Below are 13,702 nucleotides of genomic sequence, written 5' to 3'. Positions count from 1 at the left end.
TCTAATTTTCACCGCTAGTTAAAAGAAATGGGCATTTATTTAATGTTATAATTACCAAACCTTTCACAGTTGATAAAGGACTGGAAGTATAGTTAATAATATCAGAAAATTTACAAGCCAATTTACAAAGGCTTAGTTAGCTCCAATATGGCACTGAAAAAATGATCTAAATTTAATTAAGTCCTATTGGTTCAGAAATAGATTTTTGGCCAAAGCCATAAGAGTATTTTCAAGCTAACCTTTGAAATGTCATGGCATCTTCTCTGTCCATTTGAGAAAAAATGCAAGGCCTTCACCTAATGTCTCAATTGAAAGATGGCACCCTTGATACTATGTTGGGCGAGTCTTTGCTTATCCCTGTAGTAGAATCTACAACCTGTTCCCTGCTTTCCATACCAAGATCAAAACTCAAACTCTAACAACATGGGATCATGGATCAAAGCACAATTATGTGGGTGCTGGAAATCTGATATACAATCTATATTTATGGAGAGAGATGATCAACATTTTGGGTATGTGACCCCAAATGTCATTGTAAGTTTCTTGAAATCAAACTTGTAGTTTCAAGCTCTGTTCCAGGATTTACCTGACTTGATTTTTGCCTTGGTATTAAATGAACATATTATATCATATCACTATCTGCTTTTCAGTCGAAGCAAACAAAAATTTGACGAACAATGCCAAGAAACCAGGTGCTGCCTATAAAACAGTAACAAAGTTTAATGACTTTTCAGTAGCTGTGGAATATACCATGAAAGGTACTAAATAGAGGTTTGTGATTGTTGCATGTCCTTTTCTGCTAAAAACACTTATTGTAATCCATTGTATTTCCTTAATATTACAAGACAAGGCAAAGAAACAAACCTTAGGGTTATTGAGGTAAAAACAGAAAAGGCTGGGAACTCTCACCAAAACAGGCAGCATCTGTGGTAAGAGAAAGAGTCAACGTTTCAGTTCTACATGTCTGATGAAGGGTTCCATGCCTGAAATGTTGACTGCTCCTCTTTCCACAGATGCTACCTGACTTGCTCAATTTTTCTAGCATTTTGTTTTAATTTCAGACTTCCATCTGAATTTTTTTATTTTCACCAATCTACATCGATTTGTATTTTGAGTTTTGCTTTCCGCTTTTGTCTATGCATTCTAAGCACTTTGATTTCCAAATAGCTGAGAAATCTAAATTTGGGAACAATGAGAATTATTGATATTTATCAAACTTTAAATTAAAAAGATAATAGGATATTCTGACTTCGGTAGACAACTTACTTCGGTACAAATACCAGCACACCATTTGCTCGTATTGAGTATATGATACCATCTGCTATGCAACGTTCATCAGAAGTGGAATCTTTATCCTTAAAGTACATGCACTGAAATAACTCTACGGATTGTTTCTGCACGCGCTGAGCAGCCTAAACAATGGGATAAGAATCAACTTAATTAGGCAATAGTATGCAATTCTGCAAACTGAAGTTATATAAAACATTGATTTTTCAGACTTTTGTGCAAGGCAGCTTTTTTTACAAACTGCCTCTGTAAGCCAAATAATCATTGACAGGCTCACAGTAAAGAATAGCTTCCACCATAAAGTACTGTCAAGACCTTTGGAGGTACTCCAGCTTCAGTCACAGCTTAATTAAAAACTATATTTGGCATAGTAAGTTCAAAAGCAACATTACGCTAGATACCATTCACAAAATTTCATCTTTCTATTGCAAAACTAAGCAATCTTTTGTCAGGTCGTGAACAGATTCCTTGTATTAAGGGTTAGCCCCTTTTCAAGCTTTCTTCCCTTAAGTAACTGGTTTCTGCCCAAGACCTTCTCTGGATGTTCTTGTAAACATCAATCCATACTGCAGCATGTACCATAGCTGGAAACGTATGAAGAGGTATAAATCTCTAACAAAGCTTGATATCCACTTTTACTTTTGAAACATTTTCTCTTCCAAGCACGATGAAAGATTTTTCAAAAATGCTGTAACCAGATTAAACTACCTCTTCCTTTCTGGCTCAGACTGTGTGTTTGCTTCTAGCGATAATTTGATTACTTTCTAGCCGATAGAATGAGTAACATTTCCAATTTTGAATGAAATTCTGGGAAACCTTTATCCAGTGGATCCATTCTAGCTGTCTAAGCTTCAAATGTAGGTGACAAGGACGAGAGGTCTGTAATAATGTGTTACATTCCCTGTTGTCAAAGTCACTTTCTGAAGAGCTATCCATGGAAGGTTTTTCCACCAAGTGCTGCCAGCGCAAAATGATGTTAGCAGAATCTGACGGTTCTTTGGCCATACTCCTTGCCTAATGTGAATGTAATGATACCTTTACATTTATGTAATGATTTAAAATAAAAGGATCAAAAGTTGACTGAGTTATTTCTGTACTCACCCTATTCTTCTTGTTGATATGATGACATAATTCTTCCATATCCTTCTGGCTGAGCAATGGATTTTCAGGTTCCAATTTCTTATCTTTCAATAAAGCTGCGATTAATAGTCTATGTACTACTATGTCTGCATATCTTCTGATTGGAGATGTGAAATGAGTATATTTGTCCAGAGCAAGGCCTGTGATTTGAAAACAAATACAACATCTATTGGGATGTATAAATAATCCAGACGTTGCCAATTCAGTTTCATAATAGAGATATAAATCATCAGGTAGATACAAAATGTTGGAGTAACTCAGCGGGTTAGGCAGCATCTCTGGAGAGAAGGAATGGGTGAATAAATCAGCAACTTGGAAGTAAAATATCCAACAATTATCAGTGAGAAAACATCTTGTCCTTGCAATGTTGAGATTTTAAAGCTCTGACTTTATTTCCAATCTACCAACTCGATGTTTTGTCAAGGCCATCATCTAAGCCTATGCTAAGACATTTGTGCATTATTTTTCTTATTTCATCCTGCTATTGATTCACCAAATAAACTTGGAATCTCCCACCACACTTATGCAGCTCAGCTAAAAGGTTCAAAAATCTAGTCTCGAGTTGCAAGCCTGCAATATGTCTGAAAAATATTTGGCCTTCACAAATGAGAAGTGTATGTTACAAGTGACTGTATAGAGAGCAGATTAAAAACGTTAAAAGTAACACAACTTTAAGCCTGGTGTGTAACAAAAGAACCACTTCTTCCCTGCAGTTTCAGTGAAACATTACTGATTTTAAAATTGAGGTCATGTGTAGCTGATGTAAAGGAATGCAACGTTTTTAAAATGAAAGACTTGCAGTTGTAGTTCTCCTTCGATAAGCTCAAGACTTTATAAAGTACTTTACAGTCGATAGGTGTGCCCACTGTTGCAATGCTCAAAATATATTGATTGTAAAATGCTTATTTCTTCTCTGATCTCTTAAACCATTGCCTGTCTATGAGGGCCATTCTATTGGCACAATTGATCTAATGCCTTGCCCAAGAGTCCATTCCTTATGATTCAGCTTGGAAAGAAAACTGGTGTGGCACATTTCATCCAAGAGAGATCACTGGAAGGGTACATGATCAAGTCTGTGCCCTTGAGATAAAGATAATTATTTATTCAGGAGCACAGAATCCAACAGTAACACCCACCTCCCTGCTGGTATAACTCTGACTCATCAACTAGTTCAGCACATCCCAAATCCAAGATTTCTTTATTCCCTTTACTCTTAGGATTTTATAAATAGTAAAACAGAGTATTATCTTGAAACGTTTAAGAAGGAACTGGCCTGATTTCAATTACTGTTGATAATCTTCTGACAAGAACATGGAAAAATCATTTAAGGGAAGGGTGTTCGAGAGCTATGTGCACTGCAATCTCATGAGATTTATAAACTCTCAAATCCTCCCCTCTTATACTTTTCCAATTCCACTGGCACATGACGGTGACCATGATCATGCCCAAAATTCTGGATTTCCCTAACTAAACCTGCCTCAATCCTGATTTCTTTCTTAAAAATTTACCATTGACCAAATAATTTGGATATCTGCACTAATTTCTTGTCATATTGTTCAACTGTTAAAGCTCCCTTAAGTAACCTGTATGTTTTCTTATGTCACAATAACCAAATAATTGTAAATTAATCAAATAAAAAGCTCCACTACAAGATGTTCACATAAAAAAATTGATTTTTCAAAACAACTTTTTTATTAATTGTGTGTTCATTGCAAATATACAATCTAATCCAGTTTTGAAATCGTGATTCCCATAAGTTAGCATGGAAAACCTGTCAGACAACTCACAGGCATCTGCAATGCAGTGTAAGGCACAAGCACTGACTAATGCAGTCTGAACACTGCATAACACAGAGGCTTAAAGTAATGAATGCTGCAGTGAATGTGTGGGTGTTTTGGGAGAAAACAATAATCTTATTTAATTACCAATGCACGTACCAATGGTGGGAATATTCAACATTTTAAGATGACCTCAAGGAAGAAATATTCTGAAAATAATTATGAAAAGATATTTTCCAAGCATTATTTAAAAGATATAAAAATATCCTGTGCTAACTGAACTTAACTAGTGTTCAGATATGGGAGCCTTGTAAAGGAAAAACATAAGAGTAATCAGCACAGATGGGCACAATACTTGTTGCAAAATGAAGCCCTCAATAAGTTCCACTGTTTTCCAAGATTTAATATCATACTATTACATTGCTTTATCTACTCCACAATCGTACAAAAAAAATTAAATATATGTAATATTGTTTACCGTAATGATAAAAGAGATCCTCTGAACAGGAGCCAGTAGAAAAATAAAGGGCATTGGACATTGCCTGCGTGGCCATGGATCGCAAGAGTTTATTCACCAGAGGATCATCTGGATCTTCTGCCATGTCCAGTGAATCTGCCAGAGCTTTGTTGGAGCTAAAAATTACCAATGTAAATTTTAAAAATGAGGTTTTTTTTTTTACAAACATCTGTGAACACATAAAAGAATCAGAAAGATAGAAATCAGAAAAACTCCTACTCCAAATTAATTATTTACCGGATTCCAGAACTGTGGTTCACTCTTTTCCCCATACCAAATTTTCTTAATATAACTTCAAAATTTGTTGTCATCCAATTGTCATGAATTGGACAACCTAATAGCCAAAAGCACAGTTCAGGTTTTACCAGAAGTAACATTTCTGTAAAATATGCTCAGGAATTTCTACTTCTTCCTAAACGCATCTAAGGGGCAATGGTTAAATCAGTCTTGTTTTTCTGGATGTTGATGCTGTTGGAATAGCCAGCAATTACTGCCGGTCTTTAATTGCCCTTGAAAAGGTGGAATGAGCTGCACTCCTGGATACTGCAATCCTTCTGGTGAAGTTCCTTTAACAGTGCTGTTGGGCAGAGCAATCTGGGATTCAAACTCAATGAAAGGGCACTGGAATGTTTTCAGGTCAGAACGGTGATCAAATTTGAGGGAATCCTGCAGATGGCAGTGTGTCCATGCACCTGCTGCTCTCGTCTTTGGTGCTACAGGGTTTAAGAAATACTGGCAGAGTAGTGTATGCGAGTTATTGCAGTGAAGTTTGTAGATGGCAAAAATGATAGGCTTTTAACAGGCTATGCATTGACTCAAAGCATGAGGATTTCATCGACATAAGAAACCAAGAGCTATGATCCTTCTCCATAAATGAAATCATGCAAACTAGCACTTCCTATCCATACCTTACCGTGTGTCTATTTTGAATCTCTTTGCCTTTGCACACTCAACCAGTGCAGCGAAGGACTCCTGTCGTGGTGGAGGATGGCATCGTAGCAAGCCTTGATGAGGCAAGTTCTCAGTAATTTTCTTTGCTACCCAGTGGTTTGCCAGAATCATGCATTCTGCTACAGTCTCATGCACCTCCAGGGGCTGTTTGAGCACCAGGTCACTGATGTTCTTCTTCTCATCTAACACTACTTGAATTTCAATTCCCTCCAACTCTAGGCCACCTTCAAGGGAGCGCTTTGTCCGGGTGCGACGAGCTATTTCAGTCAGCTTCTCCACTGCCCATGTCAAGTCATTCAACCTTCTACATTTTTCTTTCTCTTCAAGCCCTTGGAGCTCAGGGATATCCACAACATTGCGATCCCCATCCAACAAGGCTTGAGCTGCTTCATAGAATATCTTGTAAGCAGACCTTATAATGGTTCGTCCAAACCACACTTTAAGGACTTCATAATTAGTTTTGTCTAATTCCCATAACACACTGACTGCATACCTTAAAAAGACAATGAATATGGACAATTAGCTTGCAGCTTGAAAGATGAATTAAAACTACAAATACCATGCAGTAAATTAATGACAATTAAGGATGAATCTAGCACATTTAATTTTTTGCTCACTATTCCTAATTACTAAAAACAATGCCGCATGTTTACGATTGAGAACTTTTTTTATTTTTCAGACCAAATTTTCCCAATTTTAGGACACTTCAAGGAGAAAGTTCTCCTCCACAAATGGAAATTGACGCCAGGTCAATGAATCATTTTCAATCCGAGGCCAACATATTTGTGATGACCAAATAGAGTAAAGGGATAAGGGAAATGGCAGCTTTATGAAGTTATGGTCACCTGTCAGCCATATTCGTATTGAGTAGTGGAAGAGTTTCAAGAGCCCAATGGCAACCTTCTGAACCTACAGTCCAGCCGTGTGCCCTCACCTCAACCAACTATAGTACAGCAAAACTAGTGTAATATTTTCAGATTCCACAAAAGCCTGCCACTGAATGGAAATCTAAACTAAAATCATGAGCCCCAGAATCTTCTCCATCTGGAAGAGTAAGAACGTATAAATAGTTTTACTGTTGATACAATGCGAATCTCTGTAATCAACTTCAGTTTCAGTTTCAGAAATAAACATTTTAGTTAATAAACTCAGAGGGGTGGGAGCTGCTTTACGTCCTCGTCGTCCACCCTGGGTAGTTCTACGGAACTGGCAAAATTTGCAGCAAAGCGTCAACTACGGTACTCTGAAGCACTTTTGATTGTTGTAGTTGACATACGAAAGAAGAAGAATAAACTCAGAGATTTTTGTTTAATCAGAAGAGTAACAATTAGCTTTCTCAAGTTAAAAGGTGGCTGAAGAAGTCATGCTGATGTTTAACAATGGTGCTACGATTCCTTCCTGCAGCAGGTTTGTGATAGCAACAGGAGTTCAGTGGAAGCAGTGAATGGAAGTCTGACACCATCCTCTGTAGGAGAGGGATAAAATAACCAACAATAAATTGATTGAGCATCCTTAGCCTCCTCTCCAGAATTCCAATGAAATGTAGTTGCAAAGTTCCAGCATTAAAATATGCAAGATTTTCTGCTTCCTCTCCCTGGGCAAAAATATAAATACATCCTTCCTTTGCAAAAATGAAATTGGCTTCAGGTATAATTGAGACTCACCTGTCAGCACCCCCAAGTAAAGAACATCGATCAGTACTTAGGATGGCAGGTAACATGTCATAACGTCTGTCTGCTAAGTAACAAGTTGTTGCCCTGTAGAGAAAGTAGATATTAATTTTGCGGCCAAAATGTATAACAACTTTGCTGAAAAATGCTTCTCAAGGTTCACATTGATATAACCCAAGAACAGTATCTTGGGGCAGATGCTAAATACACTTTCATTATGAAATTGAGTGAATTTGTATATCAAAAGCAATGTCCCCATCTATGGCCTGCTGCGTTCAGGTCTGAGATCTGAAGCTGTCCAGACCAAGCTGCTTCCTTTAGTTTGAATGGGTTTGGTTCCCACCAGTAACATCATTGGCGTGACCCAGAATGGCTGTTCTACATACCAGAAAATAAAATGGTTATAGAAATTCAAAAAACATTTCCTATAAATAAATTATCTTTTACTGTAAGGAGTATTTTGAATGACAATTATTCCTCCTAGGTTTATTCACCTTCGATCATTTGAGCTTCTTTTATTATGATTTTTATTTCACCATACCTCGATCTAGCCTCCAGATCCGTGTATGAATTTAATTTGACATAGTGCGTGACGTCTGCAATATGAACGCCCAGCTCCAGATTTTCATTTGCTAATTTGCGAACAGACAGTGCATCATCCACGTCTTCACAGTCCTTGGGGTCGATACTGAAGACCAGGTGAGTGTTTCTTAAATCCACTCGCCTGTCATGCTCCTCTGCATCAATCTTCCAGGGATTCTCAGGAGTGTTCACTGGCATTTCACGCAGCTGAAGAATTGGAGAAAACAAGCTGAAATATTTAGATTGGTTTTACAACTTTATATCCGAACAATATTTTCTGTTAAAATTAAGACAGAAATACTTTCCCTGGAAAAGTTACTGGAATGAAGGAAAGATGAACCTTGAGCATCCCTTCTAAGGGATTAGAAGAGAGGATAACTGCCCTTCAGTTTTTGCTCTTCCCCAGACATTGTGCCTGACATTGGTAAATTCACTACTGTGAACTGTGGAGAAAACATAAACGCATTGAGCCACAGGCAGCAATTTATAACACCACTTCTAAACTGCTAATGTGGGCGTATGGTTTTTCTCCAGGACACAGATTTGCCACAACTATATTCTGAGACTTGAACGCTCTCTTATGAATTTTCTTAAAGGCTTCAAGAGGGTTACACATCATAATGATATACAGATCTCCTCAAAGAGTAGCATGTTTCACAGCAAGTTATTTTCTTCTTTCTAAATATCAAAGTGCTGGAGGAACTCAACGGCATTAGGAGAGGGAATGTTTACGTTTTGGGTCAGACTGAAGGTCAAATCTGATGTCGTCAGTCCATTCCCTACAGAGATGCTGTCTGACCTGCTGATATTCCAGCATCTACAGTTCACTGTATCTCTCTATAAATCAGTGATATAAATGACGAGTGCGTTTCTGATTGTGGCTGTCAATGATCAGATATTAGCAGAAACTTCACAGTACCCATATTAGCATCTTCACGATGAGGCAGACAGAACCTTGTTTAGAGATGGAATCTCCAACAGTTTTCCACACTCTCAGAAAGGGGTGCAGTATTTAACATACATTAAATTGGAGGGTTTGAATGTGACTCTGAAACAGTTTCACAAATGAGTCAAGCTGATTTGCAACTTTTAACAAACAAATATTTTTAGCGTTTAATAAACTGCAACACAGCTCCTTCAACACAAAAATCACCACACCTAAACACAATCTTAGCATATTTGTGCCATCAATAATTTCCTTTGTCATACATTTTAAAACTGGATAAAATCACATGTACAATTCAACTGTTTACAACAATAATTAAGAAATCATGTCTCTTACACCAGGTACAACGAACACCAAGATTTACCTGGGCTTCAGAGAAAGGGCCAATTGAAATGCCATTTTCAACAAGAATAGCTGCAATTTCTGTCTCTAAATCACCAGCTCTTCCAAGAACCTTCACAAAATGTCCATTGGGATAAAGAGATGTGGAATCCCAGGAATCAATTCGTACAATAATTCGGAAATTCTATGTGATTGGGAAATAAAAATGATTAACTATTCTGTGTGAAGCCATTACAGCACTGCCAGGTTCATTCTTTTATGTAAAGCATATGATTTAAACAGAGTGCAGCAACTTGTTTTATTGCACTTCAGTGCAGATGCTTTTTTGCTTGATTAAAATTTCTAAAACAGGAGTCTCAACTGCATTTCACATTTGGGTTTGATATAAAGAAAGAAAAAATAAAACCATTAGGAATCACGCATCAGTTATACACTTCATATAAAATTAGTTCCTTGTGCTTTCAAAATTTAAATGAAGTTAGTCCACTAAACACATATTAAAAATAAGTGAAATTTAAATGTTTTGTTTTATCTCAGGAGTTCAACTTATAACCAAATGGAATATAGATAAAACGATTCTTTAGTCAGAGGGTGGTGAATCAATGGAATTCTTTGCCATGGAAGGCTGTGGAGGCCAAGTCAGTGGATATATATATATAAGGTAGATATAGATAGATTCTTGATTACTACAGGTGTCAGACGTTATGGGGAGAAGGCAGGAGAATGGGGTTAGGAGGGAGAGATAGATCAGCTGATTGAATGGCGGAGTGGACGATGGGCCGAATAGCCTAATTCTGCTCCTATCACTTATGATCTAATGATTCACTTGAATGCTCAAGATTGGTTTGGAGATAAATTTATGGGAAATAATTTATTTTTATTGTCCACAATAAAGTGAATTGAATAAAGCACAATCCCTGAGACTATGACCAGATGGTGTTCCAGATTTAGTTGCATTGTGCAATGTGTTTGGTTCTTCTCAGCTGGTTTGGTGTAAAAAGCGCTACATCTGACTTAACAACCTTGGTTTAGAAAGACAAAAGTAAACTAGCACTCCTGGCTGAGATTTCATCCACTGATCCACATCAGGAAGTATACACAGCTGGATCAGTAGTGAGCTGTGAAAATGATAGTTTGGTTTATTGGAGGTGCGAGTAAACCAAATATGAACAGAAAGTTAAAAAAACAAGGACTATCATTGAATTAGAAAACGAGCATGAAGGAACATCAATTCTAAGGAGTGGAATTTAGAATGACTCAGTCTACGGAAATTGTGCAGATAAGGTCTTCACAATGTTCATAAAAAATTATAAATTATATTACTTTTTAAAAGAGAGTAAATTTATGACACTTACCTGCAGTGATTCAGCTTGCTGAGTGCTGATCCTTATTTTAGGAATTCTGTAATCCCAAGGTGTAACCAGGATCTTCCGAACATTTTTACCCTGAGATTGTATGTCATCTTTGGGCGGAAAGGACACAACATAATCTCGCCAATTGCGCTGAATAATGCCAACAATCTTACCTATAAAAAAAAAAAGTAGTTTAGTCTGAATTCTTTAATTTGTTTTTACCTCATATTCAGTTAATATTCATTAAAACAAAAAAACTAATGACCACATGTATAATGTGATTTAACTATAGAATTTACAATCTGCTCCTACCCCATCACCTGTCCCTGTTATATGTTAGCATTGAGCATGCCTAAATGGTCTTTCTTGATGGGCTGCAGTAAGTGAATTATCTGTGCCAGTAGTAGCAGAATTGCCAAGGGAGCAAGTTTCCAAGATGTCCTCCAGAAACCAGATGAGGCATTTTAGAGGACAGAACCCTCAGCTGAAGCTGTGAAAAAGCTCAACCAGGAGTCATTTCAAATTTCCCAAACAGGTCTCCTTGGCTCGCCATTTCTCAGCCCATTTCATCCACACATCAATATCACCTGTAGCCTAAGACAGTGCTCTACACTATCAATAATGCACCAATTTTTGTATCATCTGCAAATTTACTGAACATGCCTCCTGCACCTGTTAGAGAATTTTGTGGTTATAATTGCAGGATAAGGGAAACGTGTTGATATGATCTATTCATTGGATTTTCAAGAGACGGTTGATAATTCCCACATAAAGGATTGTTAAACAAAATGAGAGTGTATAACATGATGTGGATTTAGGATTAGTTAACAGACTAAACACAGTGTTCGAATTAATGGCAGATTGGGAGGTACTACTGTGGGGGTGGGGGGTGAGAAGCCCCAGCTGTTCACAAGCTCCAGCAATAATTTGGATGAGGGGATCAAGTTTAATATGTCCAGGTTTACTGATGATACAAAGCTGGCAGCCTTGTGGGTTGATAAAGACTTCAGGGTGACAGAGCCAGTTCAAGTGAATAGAGAGGGCATGGCAGATGGAATATAAATGTGAATAAATGCAATGTCATCCACTTTCCTAATCAAGGAAAGATTCACCAAATTAATATCTTGGATGACATGTTTGTCATATAGGGAGAAATTAATCAGATTTTTCCTCAGTTTAGAAGTCATTAAAACATATTAAATTCTTACCGGGTTTGACAAGAGTATTGTGGAAGTGATGTTTTCCCTGGCTGGGACTCGAGAACTAGGGATCACGGTGTTAATTAAGAGTGGTAGGAAACAGGCCCTTTGATTCACCAAGTCTCGGACAATTATTTCCACTAAACCTACACTGATCCCATTTTATTCTACCCACATCAGCTCTTGCAAGATTTGACCATTCACCTGTGCATTAGGGCCAATCCACAGTGAATAATCAACCTACCAACCTATATATCTTTAGGAAGTTGGAAGGAACAGGTGCACCTAGGCAAAGCAAACATGGCCACCAGGAGACATGCAAACTCCACACTGACAGCACCCACGGTCAGGATCAATCCTGGATGCTGGAGCTGTGAGCTTTCGTGAATGTGAATGCGTTAACCATTCAGAACAAAGCTGGATGAAGAAATTTCTTCTCAGAGTGTGATGGGTCTTTGGAATTCTCCACCCAAGAGGACCCTGGAGGCTCAGGCACCGAGTTTATTCAAATTACAGATCAATAGATTTTTGGACTTTAAGAAAATCAAGGAATATTAGATTAATGCAATAAAATGGAGCTGAGATAAACGATCGCCTTGATCTTATTGATCATGGCACAAGGTTCGAATGGTCTATTTATGCATTTCTTTTTTATGTCTTTATAAGAAAAGACTGCTAATATACATGATTGAGCAGGGAAAAGAAAACAAGCATTAAAAAAACAATGTGGAAAGATAATACTTAAAACATTGGTTGCTTACTTTAACATTAAGCTCGTACCTGTATGCATTGGCTCACTTTCATTTTCCTCGTTGGCTTTCTCCTCAGATTCATTCTCACACAGTATTGAAGCTCTTCCCTTCCATTCATTCCTTGGCAGTAACTCAACAGCTACCACATCTCCCTGGATAGCACGATTTCGAGCCTTTGTGCCACAGATAAGTATGTCTGTTTCTAGTTCTAAGAGACACAAACAACACACTTATACAAACAAATCAATTTTTGCAAAAATATTTCTTTTAAAAAGATAATAATGTTACCTGATCTTTTATTAGGTAATCCCTGAATGCGAACAAAGGCTTCTGACTGAGATCTGTGCTTGTTGACATTTAAAAGACCCTAAGAACATAAAGAAATCTGCTGATATTTACATTAAACATGAGAATTGAGAAACTTAGTGGGATTATTTTACTGAGCACAAATTTCACTGTCTGCTGTGTGTCATTTGCATTTTTTCAATATTATTGATGAAAAGGAAAACTGACTGGAAGTATTTATGAATTAATACATTGCTAAAACTCAGTTTACATTAGCAGACAAATATTCACTCGGGATAGTTTTTGTGATCATCTTTTTTCAACCATTGCATGTAATTATTAATTCAAAAACAACATGGCAAGGTGCTGTTTAAAACCTTTCTCCAATTCCTTTCACCAAAAATATGTTTTTTTAAAAATAGTCTTTGATACTGTTATTAAAATGTAGTAAATTGTTAAGGTAAAGTAAATGCTGGCTACATGCTATTGTACACTCACACTTTATATATCAAATACAGCTACTTATTAAATGACATTAAAGACTAAAACATTAAAGACAATAAGGCAATGCAGTCAGCTTCTGTGCAAAGTTGTTGAGCTGCACGGGAGTTCATTGTAAGTCAGAGTCATGGACGGAGGTCCTTCGGCTCACTGAGTTCATATTGACCACTGCCCTGAGCTGGTTCGTTTCCTACCTCAAAGATAGGAGTTTCGCCATCAACATAGGCAGTTATTCCTCTTCTCCAGCTAGCCTCTCCTGCGGAGTTCCACAAGGCTCCATCCTAGGCCCCATTCTCTTCTCTCTATACATGCTCCCCCTTGGCCAAATCATTCAAAGGCACGGCATTTCTTTCCACTGCTATGCCGATGACACACAGCTTTACCTCCCCCTGAAACCCAA

The 13,702-nt window shown here is 37.5% G+C and overlaps 1 protein-coding gene across 1 annotated transcript in view; it reads right to left on the bottom strand.

Moving 5' to 3' along the window:
• Nucleotides 1–13,702, bottom strand: part of dis3l (DIS3 like exosome 3'-5' exoribonuclease) — a 56,067-nt gene that overhangs the window by 13,754 nt on the left and 28,611 nt on the right. The window contains exons 6-15 of the mRNA XM_078427301.1: nucleotides 12,805–12,883; nucleotides 12,545–12,724; nucleotides 10,569–10,738; nucleotides 9,236–9,397; nucleotides 7,885–8,132; nucleotides 7,338–7,430; nucleotides 5,636–6,166; nucleotides 4,684–4,838; nucleotides 2,389–2,567; nucleotides 1,267–1,412 (exon numbers count right to left, since the gene is read on the bottom strand). Coding sequence (XP_078283427.1) covers nucleotides 1,267–1,412; nucleotides 2,389–2,567; nucleotides 4,684–4,838; nucleotides 5,636–6,166; nucleotides 7,338–7,430; nucleotides 7,885–8,132; nucleotides 9,236–9,397; nucleotides 10,569–10,738; nucleotides 12,545–12,724; nucleotides 12,805–12,883 — 1,943 coding nt within the window. The remainder of the gene's footprint in view (nucleotides 1–1,266; nucleotides 1,413–2,388; nucleotides 2,568–4,683; nucleotides 4,839–5,635; nucleotides 6,167–7,337; nucleotides 7,431–7,884; nucleotides 8,133–9,235; nucleotides 9,398–10,568; nucleotides 10,739–12,544; nucleotides 12,725–12,804; nucleotides 12,884–13,702) is intronic.

The sequence above is a fragment of the Rhinoraja longicauda genome, chromosome 33 (genome assembly GCF_053455715.1).
Source record: "Rhinoraja longicauda isolate Sanriku21f chromosome 33, sRhiLon1.1, whole genome shotgun sequence".
Classification (NCBI taxonomy): Eukaryota; Metazoa; Chordata; class Chondrichthyes; order Rajiformes; family Arhynchobatidae; genus Rhinoraja; species Rhinoraja longicauda.
This window is presented reverse-complemented; position numbering and strand designations above follow the sequence as displayed.